General features: G+C 37.6%; 1 protein-coding gene across 3 annotated transcripts; it reads left to right on the top strand.

Annotated features, from left to right (window-relative positions):
- Positions 1-479: 479 nt before the first annotated feature.
- LOC131231306 (phosphomannomutase-like) lies at positions 480-20,348 on the top strand. 3 transcript variants are annotated; one of them, XM_058227455.1, is made up of 13 exons: positions 480-569; positions 1,031-1,165; positions 3,384-3,484; positions 4,245-4,289; positions 4,445-4,511; positions 11,961-12,037; positions 15,504-15,539; positions 15,636-15,691; positions 15,787-15,886; positions 16,393-16,488; positions 16,589-16,678; positions 17,376-17,427; positions 20,012-20,348. In XM_058227455.1, exons 3-13 carry the CDS (start codon positions 3,413-3,415, stop codon positions 20,080-20,082), a joined length of 762 nt encoding a protein of 253 aa, XP_058083438.1. In that variant the 5' UTR covers positions 480-569; positions 1,031-1,165; positions 3,384-3,412; the 3' UTR covers positions 20,083-20,348. The 3 variants fall into 3 exon arrangements, with proteins under 3 accessions (XP_058083438.1, XP_058083439.1, XP_058083437.1); XM_058227456.1 differs by lacking the exon at positions 480-569 and adding an exon at positions 768-874; XM_058227454.1 differs by lacking the exon at positions 480-569 and having other exon boundaries at positions 923-1,165.
- The last annotated feature ends 5,661 nt before the right edge of the window (positions 20,349-26,009 follow it).

Here is a 26,009-nt window from a genome sequence, read left to right as displayed (position 1 = left end):
TCCGATTAATTATAGGTATATAAATCTCAGGTGGACCACACCACAGGAAAACAATAGTGATTGGATATCCACCATTAAAATCCTCCTAATGCCCAATGTACTGTTTATTTGACATCCAATATTTTGATTAGGTCATACAGTCCCAGATGAAGGGAAAAAAAAAATCAGCTTGATCCAAAACTTTTATGGCCCCAAAATGTTTTTAATGGTTAACGCTCATTCAACACTGTTTCCTGTAATGTGGGCCACTTGAGATTTTTATATAAATAAAATTTGGTCTTGTACAATAAAAGGATTTGGAAAAATAGATGGACGGCATGGATGAAACACATACATCATAGTGGGGCCCACAGAGCACCGACCATCAGCCATTTGCTGGTGGCAGGGGAGTAGCCAATCCGTTTCCTTCCGCACTGTCCCGAATTAAAAAAAAAAAATGATGAGGATGAAAAAAAAAAAAAAGAAAAAAGAAAAACAAATAAGGGTCTGGGCTTACCTTGCTAGAGCAGAGAGAGAGAGAGAGAGAGGAGACGCTGAGAGAGGGAGAAGTTGACGTCGGTTCAGAGCAGGTAGGTGCACTTTCAATGCAGCTGCGTTTCCACCTTCCTCTCCCAAATTCAAAATGGATAGCCGTTGCCTGTAACAATGTAACCCGTGACTTGAAAAACACCTAATTCCCCTTTTACATTTCTTGCAATCTTACTTGATAGAAAGTTACAGGTTGAGATCTTGTTACCTCTAACATTTCTCCCCCAAACACAAACTGTAAGAAACTCACCTGTAACTTTCTTACATTTTACACAAGTTACAGGTGAGACATGGAACTCGAAAGATTTCAGCCGTTGAAGGACTTCCCCGTATAAGATAAAAACCAGTCCGTTACTACATTTAAATTATCTCTAGATCTGCGCTCCCGTACAATTCGTTTTTTTCTTCTTTTCCTTCTTTTTTTAATCCGAAAAGATCGTATTTTGTCCCGAATCCCGAAGCAATTCCAGAATCTAAATCTGGTGTTTTTCCTTCGTTTCAGATCTGTATAAGAATTACAGCAGAGTGCAGAGAGAAGTTCCTGTTCTGATTTCAATTTCAGAGAGAAAAAAGGGGGAGAGAAAAAAAGAGAAATTCCTGAGGAATTTTCTGAAATTTCAATTTCAGTCTTTTTGAGGTAAATTTCATTGTATTCCGAGATTTTATTTTTTTAAAAAAACTTCAGATCTGTATTTGTATTTGGTTTCTGATGTGGTTTGAATGTATGCATAGCTGTGGATTTGAATTTTTAATGTTTTCTTATATAAAAAAATTGGAAATTCAGTAGAATTAGATATTAAAATGATTTTTTATTTTTCGCGATATGGATTGGATCGTCAGATGGACGGTTCTGATTTCACGGCGGGGAAAGGAGTGAAAGGATTGTTTGTTTTGTATTTGATAAGAATTTGGTTAGATTCATGTTGGTTTTTAGAGAATGTGATTAGTTTCGAAATGCCGCTTCCCCAAATCTCTGGCATTTTCATTAGGGCCAGGTTTCGGGAAGGACAGGGCATAATTCTTCTTTAGTTTATTACAACCTGTTGCTGTTTGAGATTGGCTGTGCTTTTGCATTAGTTTTTGGCATTCATGGCCAATTGGTTTACAATCATTGCTACTCCTATAATTACATGTTTTCAGAAGGATTTGAGGAAATCCACAACCCTTCATTAAGCATGAAAATGCTAGCCACGAACCTTGCCCCCACATTACACAGACTGGAAAGTGCCATCACTACCTCATCCCTGCCATTTCTCAACACAATAATTCCCATTTGATGAAGGTTGACCAAAATTCTCTACCAATTGTGTCTCACTTTGAGTCCATAAGACACCACTCTTCCTCCTATTTACATCCCCACCCAAGTACGCACCTACCACTATTCTTCTCTATTCTCTACTCTCTACTTAATCACACAGACCTTCATTCCTTCACCCATTACTGCTAATCATAGCTATCTATGGTTGAGACATGTCGCTTTCCCATATCATCACAGAATTCCCCCCAAAACTTATAAATATTCTTATTCTTGAAGGATGAGGGCTTTTGAAAGGAACAATGGACTAAATCACTCCGAGAACCCAGTGGTAATTCCAAAAAAGATATTATTCTCCAAACCATGTTTCTTCAAGGCCTAGTTGGAGGCTAGCCTTCATTGTGTTTTGTAGCCTTAGTTGGCTCAGTCAGGTCCTGTAGCTTATAGCTGGTATCGATGTTGTCAAAATCGTTATCACATCGCAAACTATAATATGGGTTGAATTGTATCGAATCTCAAATTGTATCATAAATTATAAGATTTTTTTTATTTTTTATTTATTTTATAGATTTTCTTAAAATTTTGAAATAACTGATAAAATATAAATGAATCAGAAAAAAAAAAACTCATAAATTGTCCATTTACCATCAACATTCACCTAGAAAAGTAATATTGGCAATTGAGAACTTGTATATCATATGCTTATTGTGATAGTGTTAAAGGATTCTCGTCTTTCCTCTATAATTTATCTTTCAAGAAATTAAGCTTAAAAAACATCCAAGCATCCTTTAATAATTTTACCCTTCTTAAGTGTAGAATTATGTTGGAAAAACCGGCATTTGATGGACCCAAGAAAATGATATATTGATTTCATTTCTTTTGGTATTTTGAATATCAAAATTCCCAAATCACTTATGAAGAATAAAATAAAATAATTGAACTTTTCTTAAACTATATAAGGCTCCCACCAATTTAAAAACATAAAACGAAAGTCAAGTTTAAAGAAGAAAAGAACATGTATAATTCAAATTGTAAATTGGGATTCGAATTGTAAATCATCATATTCAAATCGTTGAATCATATGATTCATTAAAAAGGATTCTCATTTTCCTTAAGGTACAGCTCCAATTGTAAATCGTTAATCGTGGGATTTTGACGACTATGGCTGGTATCAATTAGATTTAGACATATAGTATCTTATCTTTTAAAAAAATAGATACAATATCTTATTTGTATGCTTACCTTTTCTCTGAAAACTCCCAGCTTTTGCGGGAATTTTGATGGATTATTGATGTGAATTTCATGTGAATTGTTCACAATTGAGAATTTGACAAATTATCAAAGAATTACATAGAAATAGGAGAAATTATTTGAGAACATTCTTAGAGAGAATTTTTGGAGTTCCATTTTAAATAGGTGTGTGTGCGGTATATTTTTTTAAAGAGTTCTCTAGAGTGGAAAAAGTTTGGTAGGATTTATCCAAGGACATTATCATCTTAGCATGATCCTGTATGTTAATTATCTTTGATAAATCTCATCCACGCCCTCACTTCTATTTTCTTTACTACTAAAAATCGGCTCTTATTTGATGATATTGTAGAAGCTTTTACAATCTTGTGAAAATTGCTAATGATGGCTGGGAGGAAGCCAGGTTTGATTGCTTTATTTGATGTCGACGGGACACTTACAGCTCCAAGAAAGGTACAAATACTTTACTCCTTATCCCTTTGAGATTTCCACAATGGGAAAAAAAAATCCATTGCTATTTTTATGCTTCTTGTTATCTATTTGACATTTCTGGAATGGTTTTTAAATTTGTACTTAAACTTGGAAATCAGTATTCTATTTTTCGAGTTTGACACATCCAAGTCCATGTAGAACTCCCCAATTTTATAAAATGTAGTTGGACTCTGTAGTTGGAGCTGGGACTCCAACCATGCCAACTATGCCAAGTTACTTGTTGGTCAGCTGTGTTTTTTATTTTTTATACATTGATTCCTTTTATGAATGCTAAGAAGTTTTTTTTTTTTTTTTTTTTTTTTAAGAACAGATTAGTAGTTGAACCATAGTAGGATCCATTCTGTAGACAATTCCTTTGATGAAAGCTAAGAAGAAATTCTGTACAACAGAGTATTATTTGAACTGTAGTTGGATACATTTTAGAAAAGCACTGTTTTCTCTTCTCCACACTTATCGCATCAACAATGATCACATATTTCACTTGCCTCAATATGATTGCACCATTCTTATCAAACTATGTGTTACGTATCAGTTTTCAATGCAAAGTTGTTTGTTTTCCTACTTTCATGAACCACAAAGTTGATAAATCGGCTCTCTTCTTTTTTTTTTTTTTTCTTTTTTTCCTAGAGAGATTATCAAACTTACTGCTAGTAATATTTTCAAGTCACATGTTCTTTGCTAGTAATTATCTCTTATTCAAATTCTTCTGCTCAATTGTCAGGTTGTGACTCCAAAGATGTTGGAGTTCATGCAGAACCTTCGGAAGGTACCTGATTTCTACTATCTTTCATTCTGGCATAGCAAATTGAATTAAAGTGATGTCATGTTGCTTTTTCACATTTTAGTCTCCCTTTTTTCCTATGGAAAATTAGCACGGTAAAACATTTTGTTTCAAATGCTTATTGCATTTTTTGGTGGCAGGCTGTAACAGTTGGTGTTGTTGGAGGATCTGACCTTGTAAAGATATCAGAGCAGCTTGGGAAAACAGGTCTATTTAGCTAGCTCTTGACTATAGCTGTATGAATCTTTTAAGTGCTTCTCTGCCTTTATTATCTTGCAATCCCTAAATGTAGATCATTTTCTACTTGTTGTTGCCACCCTACTCACCGTTGATTTTATTGACTAAGCTCTTGATGTTTTGTTTTGTTACATGTAATGGAAGTTAAGTGCGACCTAGAAAATCCATAGTTTTCTTTGCATTTTTGTTTGATAGGTTTATTTGACATATTCCTTGACACATGCTGCAATTGAGATTCAATATTTCAGAATAGCATTAAAGCTTTACATTTCGTGTCAATAAGTGTTATCTGATCATTGTTATTAAACCCTTTTGCTTCATACAAATTTCATCTTTTCAGTCGGCACTATTTTTTGGTACAGTTTGGAAAAGAGTAATCTTGTATAAGATAATGAAATTGTCATGTATGAATTGAAAGCTGATTGTTATCTTTTGATGGTAGCAGAATTAGATATGAAAAAGCAAGAAAACTTTCTTTATTGGAAGTTTGCGATATTAATTTCTTTTCTCGTGGACTTTACTTCTAGTTGCTTAAAAGGGATTCTTCTTTAGTGCACACACAACAAACAGTGCATATATAGGAAGTCACAGAACATTTACTATATATTTTTGGACAGTTTTATCTGCTTTGGAATAGACTGGTCCACCCTCAAAAATAGGAGCAAGGATTCTAGATTGCAAGAAGTGTTTATCAGTATTGTTACATCTATTACTAGCTGGGGATATAGAAACATGTATCGATATCGCCTAGATTTTTGCTGATACCCAGAAATGTATCACTAACTATGGGAAACATTGAGGAATACAAGAAAATGGTGGAATTTCTCAATGAAACTTTAGGAGATGCTGAAATATGCATATTTGCGTATTTAGGAAGCAAATAATTCCAAAAAAGATACATAATAAGTTTTTCTTTAATGGGGGTCTAAAAGTATGTAAAGCTGACTTAGGGAAACATTAGAGAAACATGAAAAATCGTGGAAATTTTCAATGATACTTGAAGAGATGCTAAAATACACATATTTGCATATTTAAGAATCAACCAATGGCAAAAAAGATGCATATTTAGGAATCAAATAATAAGTTTCCCTTTAATGGGGCCTAAAAGCATGTATAGCTTGAGGAATCATTGGGGAAAATGGGGAAAAAGGTGGATCCATTGATCTAACCATCTATCCACACACACACACATGCACATCCATCCATACATCCATCCATACATACACACACATACAAGCATGCATTTCATCACACAACCATGCGCCCATAAAGAAATTTGAAATGGATTTTTTTGAATAAACATATTGTTGGTGATATTGATACAATGGTGATATTATTGAAATTTTGCCAATACACTGGCAATACAAGTGACTACACTTAGAATATACACAATCGAAAAATATTGGCGATAATATCAATACATCGGCGATACTTAGCGATATATCACTGATACCTAGAATTTTTTATACTACCAGTGTTATCGGTATCGACAAGTTGGGGGTAAGTTTTAGGATACACAGTATACTTGTATATGCTCCCTGTAACAGTATCCACACAATATGACGTGACTCCTAACAATTTTATTATATCTTGGTTATAATAGCTTCAAACTTGAAAGTATGTTGTGAATGTGATACCCAATTCCATGAACGTCTTCCTGAACTTTGGAAAATGGGTAGTTGTTTCCTCTTTCCTTAGATCTGTGTTTGTATTGGTGTACATATCTGCTCATTTTAGGTGTCCCTATATACTTATTTTTTGCTTTTCAAGATTCATGCCTTGTCCTAGCTAATCGGGGTCGGCTACAGGAATCTTGTTCTGCCATTCCACTCTAAATGACCATATCCTCAGTTAAACCATAGGTCATCAAATCTTTTCTTACTACCTTCAACCACATCCTTTTGGGCCTTTCTTTTGCCCCTTTATAGCCTTCAAGTTGAACCAGCTTCTTTCTAATTGGTGCAATCTTTGTCTCTGATACACATGGCCAAACCATCTAAAGCCTACTTTACCTCATTTTATTACCCATTGGGACTACTTCTATTCTAAGTTCCCTCAAACGTGTTCATTTCTAATTCCATCCTTCCTCACCTTGCCACTATCCATCTCAACATCCAAATTTCATCTACACCCAGTGTATGAACTTTTGTTCCTTAACTGCCCAACATTCTGTCCCATAATGCGTAACTGCTCATATAACCATCCTATAAAATCTCCCCTTCAGTTTGATTAGTATGTGACAATCCCAATACTCTTACAAGTGTCACAAAAAAGCTTGAGAAATTTTGTAGGAATTTTCTTTGGAAGTTAGAGGGAATAGGCACAACCATCACCTAATTGATTGGAGGGTAGATGGTAATACTGTAGGAAGGAATAGATGATGGAGTTGCACCCTTATGGGGATTGGTGAGGTTCAACAAAGAGCAAAATCATTGCATCCAAGTATGGCGAATTTAATAAGGGCTGGGATCCAAGGGCTGGTGTGGGGAGGTTTATTTCTGGCATGTGGCTAAAAATATTTAAGATTGGATATACTTAAATGAAATGGGGAGACTTCTTATGAAGGCAAGGTATTCATTATCAGTAATGGCGGCCATAATAGCCAACCTTATGGCCATTATGATATGGGTCGTAATGGCCGTCATGGCCCTATAATGTTCAAAAGAATTTTGAAGGAAGAAAGTGGGTCGGCCCTGTATAGGACCATTATGGGTCCATATCGGCCAGTTATTGGCCTTTTTTTTTTTTCCAGTATAGATGTTACAACCCTGTATCGTGTAACAGGTCCCACCATTGCAGCCTTTACATAACCGTTTTTTAATGCCATGCATGAAAGGCTTTCCTTTTGAAGTTAATAAGGGGGCCAAGGTGAGATTTGGGAAGATTCTTGGGTGAGTGAAGAACCACCTTGGGTATATATCCAAGGCTTTATAAAGTGGCCTCTAATAAGGAAGCCCTCATTGAGGAGTGCCATGAGGAAGTAGGTGCAACCTCATGTGGAACATTATTTTTTGACAGGATCATTTTTGTATGGGTGGGTGGGGTGGGAAGGTGTGGCTTTCATTGATTTTTTTACTATTTTTGAGTGTGTTTTTTTTTTTTTTTTTTTTAAAATAAAAATAAAAATAAATAAATCTTTGGTCCATGCCATGGGAATTATGAGTGTTTGGAAATGAAATATGGAGGGATCTTTTTCCTGTAAATCTTTTTAAAAGCCTTAATGGAAAGTGTTGATCCTCTTCTTTGTGTGCTTGTGCGGCCTTTGTAGTCATACCTTAGTTGCACTAACCTTCTAACCGGGCTCCATTCTAGTTTTGAATAGCACTTCTGACTTTTGCTCCCTCTTCCTAGATGTTTGTACTTGCTAACATTGTGAAAGGACATTTATCCACTCCAATACCCGAATTTGTGCCCACTCCCTTTCATGTGTCGTTAAATTTAAGAAAATCACCTTACCCTCAATTATCTCCAATACCGTGTACACAATCTTCCTGGAGTTTGCATAATGTGCATGAAGGAAGAGGAAAGGGTTCACGATCTCCTTATTTATTGCCAATCGGTGTGGAAGATTGAGCTTATTTCCTTCATCTTTTCAACGTGAATTGCGTCTTTGGAAAAAAGTCAAGGGATGTTATGAGGAGCTTGGAGTGATTCAAAGTTAGAGGTAGGATTCTTCAGAAAGTGCTCATGGTAGCTTTGTCTTGGGAGGTTGGAAGGAATTTTGAAGTCATTGAGGCTCTTTTACTAAAAGTGAAAAAGGAAAAGAAACCAAAAAAAAAAAAGAAAAAAAAAAGCAAAAGAATCCTCATCAAATGGGCTTTTATCCATGCCATTGCTTAGTCTTTGAAGCAATTGGTCATTGGTGTCAGATAGTGGACTGACAAATATGTAATTGGGTCCAAGATGGTATGATTGCCTAATTGTTTGTAGAAATTTTGATGAATCTTCCAGCGGAGGTCCTAGTGGAACTGGATGGTAATTATACAAGTGTGGAGCTTTAAACCTCAGCTAAGGGCTGAGGATTGCCGTGAAGAATTGCTCTGGTTTAGGAATTGTGGAGGGTGACTCCTTGTAAGTAATTGGTCAAGCTGCGGAAGGTCTTTCTCAACTGTGGAACCTGTCCTTTGTGTTTGAAACTATTGGTTCCTTGCCTTGAGATTAAATATTTTGTCTGCCCATGTCGGTATGGGGACTAATGTCTTGGCCAATGGTTAGTTGCATGATCCTTCCAACTAGGTGTCGCTTTTGCTTCAAATTGTGCTTCGGACTTGTGCTCCCACTCCCACTTCCTACCTTTTTATACTTGAAACCATTTTGAAACAAATGCTTCATCACTCCAACACCTGAATTTGTTTTGCTTCACACTTCATGCAACCAGTGTTCATAATATTGATACTATCGGCCGATATTATCGTTATCGCTGGCCAGCGAAACGAAACTCGTCGAAATCCCTTGGAAATTAAAAAAAATATATAGATTTCTATGTATCGTGCGATATATCGCACCATATCGCACAATTTTTTGCAATATCACCAAAAAAATCGAAAGAAATAGGGAAAATCATTCAATCCAGAGGATTTCGGTACCTATGGAAGAACATTGCGTGATCGAAAGCAGAATTTGGTGGGCCACTCGATCGATCCATAGCGGTGCGTCGTAAGCTCCACGAAATCTCGATTTCCCGTGATTTTCTTCGAATAGATGCTCCATTTACATTGTATAGGAGATTTCGGCAAGAAAGAGATTTGGGTTTAATTGAGAGATTTCCCTTGATTTTAGGTATTTTTTTCGAGAGATTTTCTGAAACCCTCTCTGTTTGTGGGTTTTCGAATATGGGCTTTTAAATCGTTTTACCAACGCGGGTGCGTCTTGCTAGCTGAAGACGGACGATCATATCACGGGCTCTGTGGGGTCCATCTTGATGTATATGTTTATCCAATCCGTCCATTCATTATGGAAGAACATTTTATGGCATAAGTCCAAAAAATAGGAATTTTTAAGGCTAAAATGGACCATACCACGAGAAGCAGTGGAGATGAACGTTGACCACTGGTAACTTTTTGATAGGGATAGAAGTTTTGGATCAAGCTGATATTCAATTTTTACCTTCATTCTGGTTCATGTGACCTTATGAACAACTTGGATGGCCAAATAACCATTACGATGGGCCCTACCACGTTTTGAACAGGTTGGATGGTAAATAACTTAATTACCACTATTTAATGTGGTGTGGTCTACTGAAGCCTATAATCTGCCTCTTTTTTCAGATTATGCACTAAAATGATCTGTCAAAATGGATGGGCAGCATGGATAAAACATACTTAATATGGCGGGCCCCATATAGTTCTTGATAGTCCATCCATCTCTTACTATGCACGGGCGGAGGGAGCGGATTAGCTGTTATTGGATAAGAGCTTTGTGGTTGTTAACCTTACTGTGTGGGGCCCACCTTGATGATTTTTATCCATATCCACGACGTCCATCTGTTTTATTAGCTCATTTAAGGACGTTATCACAAAATTTATGCAAATCGAAATCTCTAGTGGACCACACCACTGGAAAAAGTGGTAAATAACTATTAAAAGCTTTTTGTAGGCCACAAATTTTGGATGAAGCTAATATTTGTATTTTTCCTTCATTCATTTCTCCTTGAACTTATTAACGAGTTGGATGGAAAATAAACATTATGGATCTGCTTGAAGTGGGCCTTGGGAAGTTTTTAATGGTGAATATTCAATCATGACTGTTTCTTATGGTGCGGTCCACCTAAGATTTGGACATGCTTAATTTTTAGAAACTTATCCTAAAATATTCTGGAAAAACGAATGGACAGAGTGGATATACTAAATGTCATCAAGGTGGGCCCTATGGTAAGGGTAACACCCAAAGAATTGTTACCCAACCTAATCCGTGTCCAATCGCAACTTGGGTGAGTCCCCGAAACTAGCAATGTGCGTGGGACTGCTGACCATAGGGCCCACCTCAATGTATGAATTATATATCCATGCTGTTCATATGTTTTTTTTTAGCTTATTTTATGTCATGGTACCAGAAATGAATAAGATAAAGTTTAAGGTGGACCACAGTACATGAAACAGTGATTAATGACCACTCCGTCCATCCATGTGTATTATGTGTCTACTCCGTCCATCCATTTTACCATATAATTTTATGGTTTTAGGTGAGACCTCGGCCTCACCCAAGACCGTAAAACCCTATTGTGGAGCCCAACTTGACATGTGTATTTTGTATCCAGTCCATCCATCCGTTTTTTCAGATCATTTAACAGCATGATCCCAATAATTAAGAAAATCCAATTATTAGGTGGACTATACTCAAGAAAACAGTGGTAGTTGAATACGGTACTATTAAAAACTTCTTAGGGTGCACCTTAATTTTCCCTATATTTTATTAGGCATCCAATCTGTTGATAACTTCACATAAGTTTGAATGAAGAGAAAAAACAATTATCAAATTGATCCAAAACTTTTGTGGTCCACTAATGGTCAATCACCATTGTTTCATATGGTATGGTCTACCTCATTATTGGATCTGCTTCATTTTTTTAGATAATGTCCTAAAATGATATGGAAAAACGGATGGATGGGGTGGAAACTGAATATAGTTGTCTTAGTTCAATGGGACAGCGCATAGCTTAGACCCTATACAAAGGAAACCTATTATGTGTACTTTTTTTTTTTTTTTTTTGAGAATTTATGGTTTAAAAGTGTGTATTAAGGTCTTATTTAATAATCCCCGAAGTTTCATTGAAAAATTTAACCATTTTCCCAATGTATCCCATGTTTCCCAAAAAGTGCGATAAATTACGCGATAAAAACGATATATCCCATGCGATAACCGATACGTATCTGTATACCAAGGGTGCAATACATTATGCGATACCGATATTTAGAACACTGCATGCAACTATAGGCCGATTTTCAGCCAAAGTGGTGCTTTTCATATTCTTTTTTGTTTTGGGAACTCATTTCCTCCCCATTGATGTATCCTCTCACTCTTTCTCTTTGAATAAATCTCGTTTGCTTTAAAAAAGGATAATGTTACCAATTATGATGATGAACAAAAAGAAAAGGAAAAAAGTTCTACTAGTCAATTGAGGGCTTTCATGTTGCAAGCAAAACCAGCAATTGTCAATCTTGTGAATTAGTTTTTCACTTGGTGTCTGAATTGTCAACTCTATATTAAGTTACAAGTACAACTGCATACTTGGTTATTTCTATATACCTCCAGAGTAATATGAATGTCTCTGATAAACCTTTTGCATATCTAAACTTGGGTTCATATGCTGAATTCCTTACTTCCCGTAAATCATTTATTTAAAAATCTTTTGGGAGTTGCTTCATTGCTTGCATTTATTTTCAAGGCCTAACACGTTCAACTAATTTTGTGTTTCTGCAGTAGTTGATGACTATGATTTTGTCTTTTCTGAAAATGGTCTTGTTGCTCACAAAGACGGGAAGCTCATTGGAACTCAGGTATTCTTCTTGTATTACATATTGAGATTTATCTTAGAGAAGGCTTAAAACTGGTCCTTAGATTTCTCATATAACATGGACTATTTAAGTTCATGCCTACGGGTTGAGCCCACAATCATTAGTATCTTATCTTCCAAGGCTGTTGATCATTTTCTTTTTATTGATCGAGCATGTTCATCACTAAAGCATTAATATCTTCAGTTATGGATTGTCTTAAGACTTTTTTGAAGAAAACTAGTGGAACATTATTTTCAAAGAAAATGCGAGTGGAATCAGCTCTTCAATTAGTGAAAATGTTTGTATTTTGTAGCTCTCCAACTTGATGAATCCTGCTTACTCTGATACCATGTAGTTTGTGATAAGATGTAAGAGAAAGAGGAGGAGAAAGAGAATTGGAATGGAAAAAGAGGACGAGATTAGGGTTTGACACCCCCTCCCCTCTTTGCTTTTATTCACTTGAGTTGGAAAAAAAAAAAAACCAAAAATACCAAATATGTAGGGGTGGCAATGGGTCAAGCTTGTGTTGAACCCTACCTAACCCGACCCGCCCCTATAGGTTATCAGTGGGTTTGGCCAGACAACCCAACCCCAAACCTGAAACAAAATAAAGAAGAAAAGCATAGATTTTTTTTTAAAAAATTATGAATGCACATATCATTCCACGGTCTGGGCTAGGTTGTGCATAGCCATAGCGTTGTATTTAGGGGTGTTCATCGAGTCGAATCGAGTCGAGCTGGCCTCAGCTCAGCCACTGGCTGACCTCAGCTCGAACTCGGCTTGGTCCTCAAGCCTGACTGGCCAGCTCGGCTCGGTTCGGTCAACAGCTTGGGCCGATTTCGATCCAAGTTCACCGTTGAGGCATTTCCACAAACACCTGGACTGCACCTTCAAAATCCCTCTGTATGTGAAACAGAAGCAATGGTTTTACAGGTATTTTACCAAACACCTTCTAAGCAACATAAAAACCAAGAAAAAAGGGTATTTATTCATGTACATACCTTCCTTGCCACCAGCCACACTTCGTGGAGTCATTTTATCAAACACTTGGTGAGCAACATCAATGGCAAAGTAACCGAGTCACCGAATTGGTTCAATCCGAGTTCGATTTGAGCTGGATTCGAGTCGAGCTGGGGCCTGCTCGAACTCGGCTCAAACTCATTTTTGAGCTCAAAAAATCAGCTCGAACTCAGCTTGGAACCGAGTCGAATCGAGTCGAGTGAGCTAACCAAGCTAGCTCGATCCGTGTACACCCCTAGTTGTGTTCCATTCCTGAACATGAATTGGGTCATGGAAGGTTGGGTCAGGTTAGTCGAGCCTAGCCGATTTACAATTAAATGGGTTGGATCAGTCTTGGCGTATTTTTTTTAGTGGGCTGGTTTGAGTCAGAGGGTAATGGGTAATGGGTAATAGGTTAGGTTTGGGAAAAAATTCTTGGCCCATTTAGTAAATGGGTCGGGCTTAGGCTGACCCTAATTTGGTCTGAAGCCGACCCATTGCCACCCCTACAATTTTGCCCCTCATTACAAATTATATATGCTCCCTAGGATAATCAAATATGCAAAGAGGCTGTAATGATAAAGAAAGGAGAGAAGATGAGCTATACAAGTGTACAACTCAGATTAAATCACCCAGGTGGGCCCATACAGTTGTATGGCCCATGCGCCTATCAACTTTGACAATTAGCAACATCACATCTTCTTTTTTGCTCCTACCATTCAAAAGCATTTAGAGATCAAGGAGCATGTTTCCAATAAATTTGATCCGGGAGGATGAGAAGGGCTTTTCACGAGTCGAGCTAGCTCGAAAAACTCGCTCGACTTGGCTCGATTAATAATTTTAAATATTATATATATATATTATATTATATTTATATATGTCATGTCATTATTTAAAAAGGAAATATAAAAAAGGACAGCCTTCTTCTCTCTACCGTTTGCACTGCAACTATCTTGTTTCATATTTCACTTTCCCTCTTTCTCCATTTCGGCATTTGTCCGTTTAGGCGTTTCTTCTAACATTTGCAGTGCTAAGACATCTGAAGACGTATTGGTGACATTTGAAGGTCCTATTTCATGTTCTCTATTGAAATCGCTCCTCTATCTCTCTTTTCATCTCTCTTCCGTTCTCTCATCTTTCTTTCGTTTGCATTTTCTTGATTGTTTCGTTTGCAGTTTCTTGACTGTTTTGGTCTGGCGTTTCTTGAAAAAGCTCGAGCTCAACTCGGGGTAAACTCGACTCAACTCAAACCACTAGCTCGACTCGAACTCGACTTGACAGCTTTGGCAAACAAGCCAAGATTCAATGTTGAGCTCAAGGCCTAGCTCGAGCTCGAGTACAGCATGGACGAGTCGAGCCGAGCTTGGCCCACCTCGACTCGACTCGGCTCTATTATAGAGGCGTACCTCTGGAGTGCCATGTAATTGTGCCATGCCAATGAAATATTGAGGAAAATTTTATGTGACACCTATTAGTGTACGCTATATGGGGTGGTAGTTAGCAATTAAGAAGCAAATTAAGCAGAGGATGGGCATAGTAAAGATGAGGATGTTGAGATGGATTTTTGGGAAGATTAGAAAGGACGGTATTAAGACTGAGGGCCAGTTTGATAAGCGGGAATCCATGGAAAATCAAAGGAACTTGTAATCATTGTTTCCAAAGCTACTATTGAGACATGTATTTGAAGGGATTCCATTTTAAGTGGCATGTTTGATTTGCAAGTGGAAATCTACACCATCTCACAAGGATCACCTTTGATTTTGTACTTAAGAATAGTTGAAGTAGAAAAGGATAAGATTACATCACGGAATCCATTATTTCCTTTGCAAATCAAACAAGTGAAAACATTATTGCTTACATTGTCCTTTCTTCTTCCATCGATTCTCACTTATCAAACAAGCCCTAAGATCATTCAAAACAACCCGAGAATATCTGCGATTGGAGATAAAAAGATGGAGAGACGATTTAAATGGTTCAACCATGTGCTAAGAAAACCGGAGATAGCCCCAATAAGGAAGGGAAATTCGATTAGGGTTGAAGGGCCTGGATGCAACTTGGAGAGATGTGGTGAGGAGATGTGAAGAGCCCTCTTTCACTTGCTGAAGATAGGGCCTTGGGATTTGTTGGTGAAATAGGAATCATAAAAGCCAACACCAAATAGCTGGGACGAGGCTATAACAATTACAAACTCATCCCATACATGACCTATGTGGTCTAGCAGGCAGCTTTGCAACTATTCACATTCAAAGATTGGGGTGAAGAAAATGGTTAGTTCTTCTGACAAGCGTTCCTTGCACTGTTTACAATATTCATGAGTAACCAACTCAAGTATAAATTTTTTTGTTGTAATTAAAGATTGAATTCTCAAGCATTGCCCAAAACCAAGCTCATGTCTTCTTCTTCTTTTCGAAATGCATTTGTTGTGCATTATTCCTCTTAATGACCTCATTTGTTTCCACTTCTACCTCAGAGCTTGAAGTCATCTCTTGGAGAGGAAAAACTCAAGGTGAAGTGCTTCTCCTTCTACCTATGACCTACTAAATCCATAGAGCATTTATAACTGTGGAAGTTAAACATAATAAGCTCCAAAACCTTTGTGCAGGAATTTATTAACTTCACGCTCCATTATATTGCTGACTTGGATATTCCAATAAAAAGGTTGGTGAAAAAATTTATTGACTCAATTAACCTCTACAAACTTAAAAGTACAAACTTAAAAGTATTGATGTTTTCTCTCTCATTTGCTTGTCCAGGGGAACTTTCATTGAGTTCCGAAGTGGGATGCTTAATGTATCACCAATTGGGCGAAATTGCAGCCAAGAGGAACGAGATGAGTTTGAAAAGTATGACAAGGCATGTATTTTCTGCTCACAAAAATTAAAATGAAACATAAAGAAAATGGCATTTCCTATTTTCATTCTAAAGGATTACATTTGCAGTTGCCAAACCTAGATTGCCCCCCACACGCCAATTTAGCATAGATGTAGGAGATGTGGGTTGTGGGCTGTTCATCAAGTGGGCTCCACTACTAAAGTTTACCTGGCCAAAAAATCAGGTCGTCTCATTGGTTTGGCCCATGCTTTTTACAAAAATGAATAGCCAATGGTCCACATTCAAGGAACATATGGTGCCCACTTGATGAGTAGATTGGCCTCAAATTTTGGCCAGGGCACCCCCCCCCCTCTCCCTTTTGAACCAAGCACATAACAATCGAATTCTGGATCTTGTACACATTTTCTCTGTTTTCAAATGTGGAGGCTTCTGGATTTCACCATGCATATTAGCATCTGCAAGTGTCGATCCTTTTCTATCCCGGTTACCAGTTAAAATAATATTTTAGAAGAAAATGATTCATTCAGGTTCACAATGTACGTACAAAGATGGTCTCTGTGCTTCGGGAGAAGTTTGCACACCTTAACTTGACATTTTCCATTGGAGGACAGATAAGCTTTGATGTGAGTTTGCACACCTTGATGTTATTTTTTGAACAGTCAAAAAGTGGATATGATTGAAAATCGGCAGTTGAATTTATTTTCTGCACTATGCTTGTAACAGGTATTCCCACAAGGTTGGGACAAGACGTACTGTTTGAGATACCTTGAAGAATTTAATGAAATTCACTTCTTTGGAGACAAAACTTACAAGGTAATCTCTCAAAGATTGTCTATCATGCCACTAGACTGGCAACATTATATTATATTCAACCATATGTGCATTTGCATGTTCACACCTTACCAAGGTTTTGAATAAAAGTATCGATCTGCATATCAGCTGGGCCCGAAAATGATGCAATAGGGTTATAGGGGGTGTATTGGTTTGCCCTTCTTCCATTTCTTCCATTTTATTTTTTTTTCCAAAATCATCCATTCTACTTTGATTAGTTGAATCCCACTCAAATCTTGTGTTTCGGTCCTCAAAATGACATTGATCTAGTCTAAAATGATTTTCTAAGGTTCCTCAATGGTTCAAAAAGTGGAAAACAAGAGAGAACTGAAAATCATGATAATAATAATTTTGAAATGGGGCCTTTATGGCTGCATTTGCCTGTATTGGCCATAACAGCCCCGTATTGGCACTGATATGCACTTTATATATATATATATATATATATATATATATATATATAGCAGACTAGTTCACCCCTGCATAGCATACCAGGGGTTACCTATAAAGATATGATAGGGTCGTATTGTAACCAGTTTCTGAAACCATGCCTCTTATTTGTGCCCATGTTGCATTCTTTTATGTGTGCGTTTGTGCATGTCCACACATCTTTACCAATGCATGTTCTCTGATTTTTGTAACTAGTATTGGACTAAAAATATCATTGTCTGTTGAACAGGGAGGAAATGACTACGAGATTTATGAATCTGAGCGAACGGTGGGTCACACAGGTTAGCTCTAATCCTTAACATATAATATATACTAGATGCAAATGATATAATTTAAGATCTTGAATGACGAGATTGGGTTCTTTATAGAACTGCCCCCTATTTAACAAGTTTGACTAATGACTCTTTAGGAATTTTATCTTCAACTGGCACAGTTGTCTTCATTCATGTGCAAGCCTATCCAACTGACCTCTAATCTTCCACATTTAAACAGCGGCAGGGGGTAGTTAGAAACTCCCCCCATGTTTGCAGTTCCACAATAACACAGCACTTGATCTTGGGAGGCAGTGCATCCTCGTAGAAGACTTTTTCATGTTCAAAGTAATTATACAATTTGTAGATGTTAAGCTTGCCAACACACCACATGGTGGCAACTATTGAATGTACTCCTGTCTGGCAAATAAACATATTATAGGAACTTGCCTGTTTGATACTTGATCTGTAAATGCGAGGCCCATGGTTGGTTTATCTAATCCATTGATCTTATGGCCCCCATCATGGATGAACCGTGCCTGAAAAATCTCTTCATTTGGTCAATTCTAACCTTTCCATCGTTGGCATGTAAACACATGGTAAAGAAGAAATGTACCAACAGTCCTCATTCAATGGAGAAAAGACTAGATTAGATAGTCTGGATCTTCCAATTTGGTAGATTTTTGGGCATGGTTCATCAGTGATGGTGAACGTTAGATCAATGGCTTGGATAAACCAATTATAGGGCCCACATGTATGGATTACATGCCAAACAGGAAAGTTCCATGTTTGTAACGAACAGGAAACTTGGCCATATTATAGAATTAGAGACAGCAGAGAGTGGAGTGTAGATTGAGGCTGTTCCATGTTTGTAACGAACAGAAACTTGGCCATATAAAAATTATTTGTTTTAATGATGAATAAAATTTTCTTTAGAGTCACGATAATTTGTAATAAATTTGTGAAAATTTTTAGAACTACAGAGATTTTGAAAATCCCACGATATTATCACAATGGTATCATGAGGTGCGGGATTTTCAAAATCTTGGCAATATTTGTCACTAGGGCTGGGACAAGGCTATGATGATGGTGATGAATTGGAAAAAGATCTACCATATGGGAAATATGACTCACTTTCAACTATAAGCTAATTTTTTAGAGAACAATGATCTACAACTGGTAGACTAACTAATCCTACAACCCATTTGGAAATGTCCCATATTTTCAAACACAGAATGTTTCAAGGGAAGAAGTGGAAAAAAAATAAATTAAGAAGGCTTAAAAGGGCAGGCTGCACCATACAACCAGTTGTAGTCTATCAATTCTCACTTCTTTAAGATGAAATACAAACTGAATTTTGTAATACAGAGCTTATCAATTGATGAACCAGATGATCTAAGAACAGACCAAGGATGACCTTATATACTGGATTTAATTCACAATTTATGAAGTGCATACCTGATAGACGATTAAGGAAAACAATAAGGCATGTCCACATTCAATGGAAGAAAACCCCAAAGCCTGAAGAGCTATGATCTGCCAATACAGCATATTTAGGGGCAATCCCTACCTATTCTGGGGCCTGTCAAATCAACAATCTAAATCACCTAGCCAACTACCATTAGGGCTGAAAGTCGGGCGGGTTGGGTCAGGTTGGTGCTCAACCCTAGCCCAACCCAAGGTTCTTATACCTCAACCCTAACTCAACCCAACCTCGGGTTTGGATTTCTCAACCCAAGCCCAACCCAAGTGGGCTCGGTCAGGTTGGTCAGGTGGATACATGCTAATATTTTCGTTATTACGTTAGTCTATTATATTTCAATACACTTCTTATTTTTTGTATCTATGATTTTATTAATTATATAAGTAGTTATTTATCATAAAGAACTACATTTTTTTTTTCTAAAATATAGAACAACTACTCCTTTAAAAGTCGTGTTGTGTAGCACACAGTCTATTTGGGAGAGAAATCCGGCGTATCTTGTTAGCTTGAGTTATCGGAAATGACGTGGACCAATGAGACCCAACAGCTCTGGAATTTTCTGTGCCTTCAACACAGACGATCCAAACTCAATTATAATTTATAAATAACTTATATATCGATCGGGTTTGGATTGGGTTGGGCAACCCGAGACCTCAACCCAAGCCTGACCCAAGTTTTATTGGGTTGGTGTTTGTATAGCCCAAGCCTGAGTCCAACCCAATGTCGGGTCGGTCACGAGTCGGTTGGGTTGAACCTGCCCAACTTTCAGCCCTAACTACCATACATGTATGGAATTGGGAGCTCCACCATATAATTCATTTGCTTTAGAATACCCACCCGTTGGATGCAATTCTGCGAAAGAGGTTTTCGAGCTTGCTTTTTCGGTCGACTCACTGAATTTCAGCGAGTGGGCTTTTTAGCACCTGTTTTGTCAAGTGGGGGATCAGACAGGGGTTTGCAAAGTGCATCAAAATGGACCACACTAACTGCAGCTTGGCCAAAAACAGGGTTTAGGCCTCAAATGCCCCTTTTGAGGATGCGTCCAAATGGGCCCCAAGCATTATGAAATTAAGGGTGCTCATAAGATCTTGGGAATGACTCCAAACACTGCCCATCTCTTATTGTCTACAGTCACCTGCCCGGACGATACAGTGGAACAGTGTACAACTCTCTTCCTTGGCAAGCAAATTGGTGGTACTTAGTCTCTGTAGTGCCTTGTGTGTGTTTTCAACTATTTTCTTTTTATGTTGTATCCTTCATTTTTTAGTTAGAAAATGCAAATGCTTAATTGGTCAGTAATTAGCATTTGCTTTACTTTCATAACACTGCTTTGTAACTGGCATTACAAATAACAGAGATGAGATACTGAAATATGTTGTGATAAATGAAAGAAACTGAGATTTTGATAAATGTGATTTTGATGGAGGGCTGTTATTAATATTGATCGTGTTTACATTCGTGTGTTGCATTTTCAGCTTATTCCATTCCCATTGCATAATAGAGAGAATCCATGAGTTGCTTCCATCCTCCTTTTGCTAAAATGAGAGAAGTTGTACCTAATGCAAACGTTTTTAGGTTGAGCTTAACATATATATCGCCTTGTGGAGGCAACCATGATGTTTTGATGATATCCAATCCGTCTGTTGTGTGAGGCCCTCCAATTCTTGCCTCCCAAAACTCAAGTGGGCCACTGATGTGAAATCATGCCTAAACCCTCTAAAACCACCTATGGTGGCCCACCTGTGCTTCTGAGTGGTCTGACTTTTCTGGTGTCCATCCATCCTGGTCAGAGGCATCTCAAGAGTGGATTCGATGGAATATACAAAATACAGTCGGCCCCACATACAATCTACAAGGTTTTTAATGGTAGACATCATAATCCCAACCATTCCCTCAGGTGGGCCCACCAGAAAAGTCAGACCACCTGAATTTTGGATTTGCCTAATTTTTGGCTGCCTAGCAGAAAATTATTGGTTGCAATCCATGAATGCATTGAATGCCATCAAAACTTCAGTGTGGGCCCCACATGTTCATTTCAACTACTAGTTGAAAACAAGCATAACTGTTATTTGGGACATAGTTCAGGAACTCGAAAACTCGAGTAGATGGGCAGCCATGTCAGGTCGACTCAAAGACAACTCAATGTCTAATAATTAATGAGTATTTAGTCGTAACAAATGCTTAGAATCATAGTTCAAAAACTCACTGACATGACTCAGAAATCTGTCGGGTCAACTTGAGTTAACAATATTTAAAGCATTCTTTACTAAACTCATTTCTGGCCCTGACTTGGAAAGACTTGTTGAGTACGCTCGATAACTCAATAGACTTGACACAACTCAAGTGACTCGGTCTGAGTCCATCCTTGTGTGAACATCGAGTTGAGTTTTCAGGTTTTTTAAATATGCTTATAGTAGTTAAGTAAATTAATATAAAACAATGAAGCTGAATATGTCACAGCTGACTCGGTTTGAGTTGGCTCCAACTCGAGAGTATAGTAGAGCCATGCTTGTGAGTTTTCCAACTGAGTTAGTCCTCGTCGAGTCAACTCAAGGCAGGAAAATGCAACTTGATGCAGTTCATTCAAATATTCATTTCCGGTTCGGAGAAAGATGCCTTTTCAACCACACAACAATATCGGAATGAAAAGCAAGTAGGAAAAAGAGGCAAACCAGGGTGCAAAGATTTATGTAGTTATCTTTCAGTACATTCACAAATTCACACCAGTTCACCATGCTTAAAGGCAAAAAATGAAAAAATAACTCAATAAAATGAGGGCCATTTCTCTCTTATAATAGAATATATATTACCCAAAGCCAATTAGGGTTCACATAAAACTCAATGTGAAGTTACAAAATTACGCTCTAGATTGGAGCACGCCTCAGACTCCCAAGTAATGGGGCACTGCCCCCCTCAGACCCTAATGACCTTGGTGCAGAGCTCGACCCCTGAAAGTATTGGCTGGATGAAAAGTACACCTCTGATGATGAGGCTCCCTATATTCTAACATAATCTCCAATGTGGCCAGTTGCACCAAGCCAACTTGAAAGGGTCTTGTTGAGTCACGCTTGTGAGTGAGTTTTCCAAATGTGGTCCAAGGTCTTCTAATGGGTAGACTCCTCGTTTCAAAATGGGGAGTTATATAATGCTCCGGCTGCATATGACTTGATATGCAGGCACTCAGAACTTGTACACATTGCACATATCAACTCAAATGAACCAACTAGATTGTCCAGCCCACAGTCATCAACTCAAAATCCCAAGATTAGAATGGTCGAACAATCCTAACCTCTGATTTCATGGACACTTGTTTGTGGAAAGAGGACCATTGGAATTTTCATTTTTCATTGGGTTTTATCCATGCCGTCCATTCATTTTTCCGTATCAATTTAGCATTTGAGCAAAGAAATGAAGCAGATCCAAGGCTCAAGTGGGCCAGACAGTAGGGATTGATCGCTTATCGTTAAAATCTTCCTGGGAGCTGCAGAAGTTTTAGCCGAGCTGATATTTGTGTTTTCCACTAAAACCTTTGAAACTTCTACCATTGAAACCTTGTTGGAGCTGAACATGATGTTTATATGCCATCTAAACCGTTGGTAGGGTTAATACCACTCAGATAAACATTAGGCACAAATATCTACAAATCCATGAAATGATAAGAAGCGAATTGCGTCCTGGCCGGCAAAATGGGTCCAGGTAGGGCCTCTGTGGGCCCACTGTTATGTATGGGTTTTGTCTACACGGTTCATCCATTTTCCCATATTAGTTTTTAGGGTATGAGCCCAAAATAAAGCATATCTAAGGCTCAAGTGGACAACACAGTGCGGATTAAATGCCCACCGTTAAAAATGTAGACGTGGATGAAGAGAAAACACAAATATCAGCTTGATCTCAATTTTCCATTGAAACCTTTGAAACTTCTACCGTTGAAACCTTATTGTACCTGACAGTTATGTTTATATGCCATCTAAACCGTTGGTAGGGTTAATACCACTCAGATAAACATTAGGCACAAATATCATCGTGATATAAAACTTCTGTCGCCCCCCAGCGTTCAATCACCACTGTTTCGTGTGGTATGGCCCACCCGAGTTTTGGATCTGCCTATTTTTAGAATCCCGTTGTATCGTCGTCACAGAACTTCTCTCACCCCAAGAGTTCAATTACCACAATTTCATGCGTTATGGCCCACCTGAGTTTTAGATCTGCCTATTTTTAGATTAGTATCCTATGGTGGTCTTTCAAAATAGATGGATGGAGTGGATTTGTTATGGACATATCTGTGGGCCCCACACAGCCCCGAGCACCGGGGCCACATGCCACAGGCAATACCTTCCTAATTGTCGACGGCCACTTTTCAAAGGATGTTTTTTTCATTTCTTTTTTCTTCTTTCCAAAAGTGGTTCTTTTTGTTTTTATCTGATGGGAATCAAAAGATTAAGTGGACCAGATCAAACAGATGGCTTTTAACGATCCACAAACTATGCACATCTAAGGCCTCGTATGGCCCACCAACACTCAGCTTTTAATGATCCACAAACTATGCACATCTAAGGCGTCGTATGGCCCACCAACAACTCAGATTCGTGTCGTTTAACAGCCGGGCGTGGATTAGGTACTCCCCCCGCCTGTTCAGAGCTCGGGACAGGCGGAGGCTATGAGGGTAACTGAGGGTTCTGCTGTTAATGATATAAAGTCATCATTTTGATTGAAGCCTCTTTGCTATGAGGGCCATTATGTGGATCCAAATTGTTCACATGATATGGCTCATTCAGCAATTGATACTCATCATACGATTGAAACTGCTTTTCATGATCCAAACTCATTATATGATTGAAGCTGCTTCTCATGATTCATGGCAATGGATATTCTAAATTGATCCATGCCCTACATTTTGTAGGATCCTCTTCAGCTTTACAAATGATCCAAACTATTCATATGTTTTGGTCTATTTTTAATGCTCCAAACCTTTGACATGCATGGGCCATTTCAATGGTTCAAAACCTTTAATGTGTTTGGGCCATTTCAACGGATTTGAAATTCTTATATGATTTGAAGCATTCAACGATCCAAATGCATAATATGATTAGTGCTGCTGTTAGTGATCTAAGCTCATCATATGATTGAAGGCTCTTTCCATGACCCATCCTGATCGATATGTTAAGTTGATCCATCCGAGGTGAACCGACCCACAAAGTGGGTTGCATCTGTCCATTTTGTTAGAAAACGCGCACTTTCAGCTCAAAAATAAATTTTTAGGAAAAAAATTACTATTTTTAGTAATTCTGAATTTTTAAATATTTTTCTATTTTTAGAGTTTTAGATTTTTTTTTACCTTTTTAGAAATAACTTTTAATTATACTAGAACTCTTTTAAAGAAAGTTTATTTGAAATTTTTATTTTTAGAAATTAGGCTTTAGAAGAGTTTTATTAGAATTAGGATTTTTATTAGAGTTAGAATTTTGTTATTTTTAGTAATTACGAATTTTAGTTTACTTTTTCTTTATTAATAATGTAAAGAGACGCATTAGACGATTATTAATTATTCATCAATTAATTTTGAATTTATTAGAATTTATTTCTATTTTCTTGCTTTCTTTCCTCGTGGATTCGAGAAGTCTCTGTGAAGAGTCCAGAGTTTCGCGGATTCGGAATAGTTATTCTCTTGAGGAAGACGATGCTTGACCTCACATCCTTCCCTGTGTTAAGGCCCCACAGAAGAATCTTTTTGGAATTTAGTTTCAGCAATGTGGTACATTCTTTCCATTATATTTCTTTTGGTTCTATAGGATCTTCATATTGAAGATTATATGACCGGTAAAAATTCGTTTTTTATTGATCTAGGATTTTACTTTTTATTTTTATTCCTTATAATCAATTTCTTGAGTATAGATTCTATTAATTGATTTATTTAAAAATATTTAGCTTTTATTGATCTATTCTTATTGTCTTGGCATGAGGTGAATCTCAAAAAGGAGTTACAAATCTCATGGTATTTATATTTATTGGCAGAGCTCTAGGCTATTTGAGAAGAAGATGTCACAAGTGTTTTATAAATTTGAGCAAGAGGTTGAGTTGTGTTAAAAGCCATAAGCATGGAGCCTTCAGCTTTTGTGAGGGAATTATTATTATTATTTTTTTTTCATGTAAATAGTTGGAGTGGTTCTCACCTTCTCTTTATATAGTCTTTTTCTTTTTAGCTTGCTTTTGTTACCTTTAAAAAAAATCATTTTATTGTAGCAAATGTAATGTTATCAACTTTGTGGCTTCGAAAAGTATGATGCTTCTTTGGGTCTTGTATTTTTTTTTTTTTTTTTGCTTGCTTCTACTTTTGTTAACCTTTGTGTGCGTGTGGATGCACTCTTGAGATGAATTGTGCAACATTATTCTTATGAGAAAATAAGCATATTGCGACTTCTTGAGCATTCACACTTAAAAAAGATTGGGCTGCAAAATGTAATCTTGTTACTTTTAAGTTGGATTTAAAAGGAATGTAATTGTAACTTTTTCCAAACTAAATGGTATTTACTATACTCCGTAATTTCAGTTTCCGGGACAGAAGGTAGAAATACAAAAGTCTTAATAAGGACTGGAAGAGAAAATTAGCAAGAGGCAAAGGCCAGTGGGAATTTTATAAGGATTGGAAGCACAGGTATGGGTGATACAGTTCCTTGATCAATCTATATTTAGGATGGGTTCAGCACCTATGTTGCTCACATGCACCACGCAGCATGGGTGTGGATTTTGGATCTGCCTATTTTTTGGCCCACCTGAGTAATGGATCTGCCTATTTTTTAAATCCCGTCCTATCCTCACCACAAAACTTCTCTCACCCGCCGAGAGTTCAATTACCACAGTTTCATGTGGTATGTCCCGCCTGAGTTTTGGATCTGCCTATTTTTAGATTACTATCCTATGGTATGGATGGAGTGGATTATCATGGACATCTCTGTGGGCCCCACCCAGCCCCGAGCACGGTGCCACAGGCAATACCTTCGAGAGTGTCAACGGTCACTTTTCACACGTTTCTTTCAAGGAAGAGTCCCACGTCATACTGATGATCTCAGGATTCGAACAAGTGAAAAGACAAAATTACCTTTGCTTTTCTAAGAAACCGACGAAAAGTCTT

Source organism: Magnolia sinica, chromosome 17, assembly GCF_029962835.1.
Source record: "Magnolia sinica isolate HGM2019 chromosome 17, MsV1, whole genome shotgun sequence".
NCBI lineage: Eukaryota > Viridiplantae > Streptophyta > Magnoliopsida > Magnoliales > Magnoliaceae > Magnolia > Magnolia sinica.
This window is presented reverse-complemented; position numbering and strand designations above follow the sequence as displayed.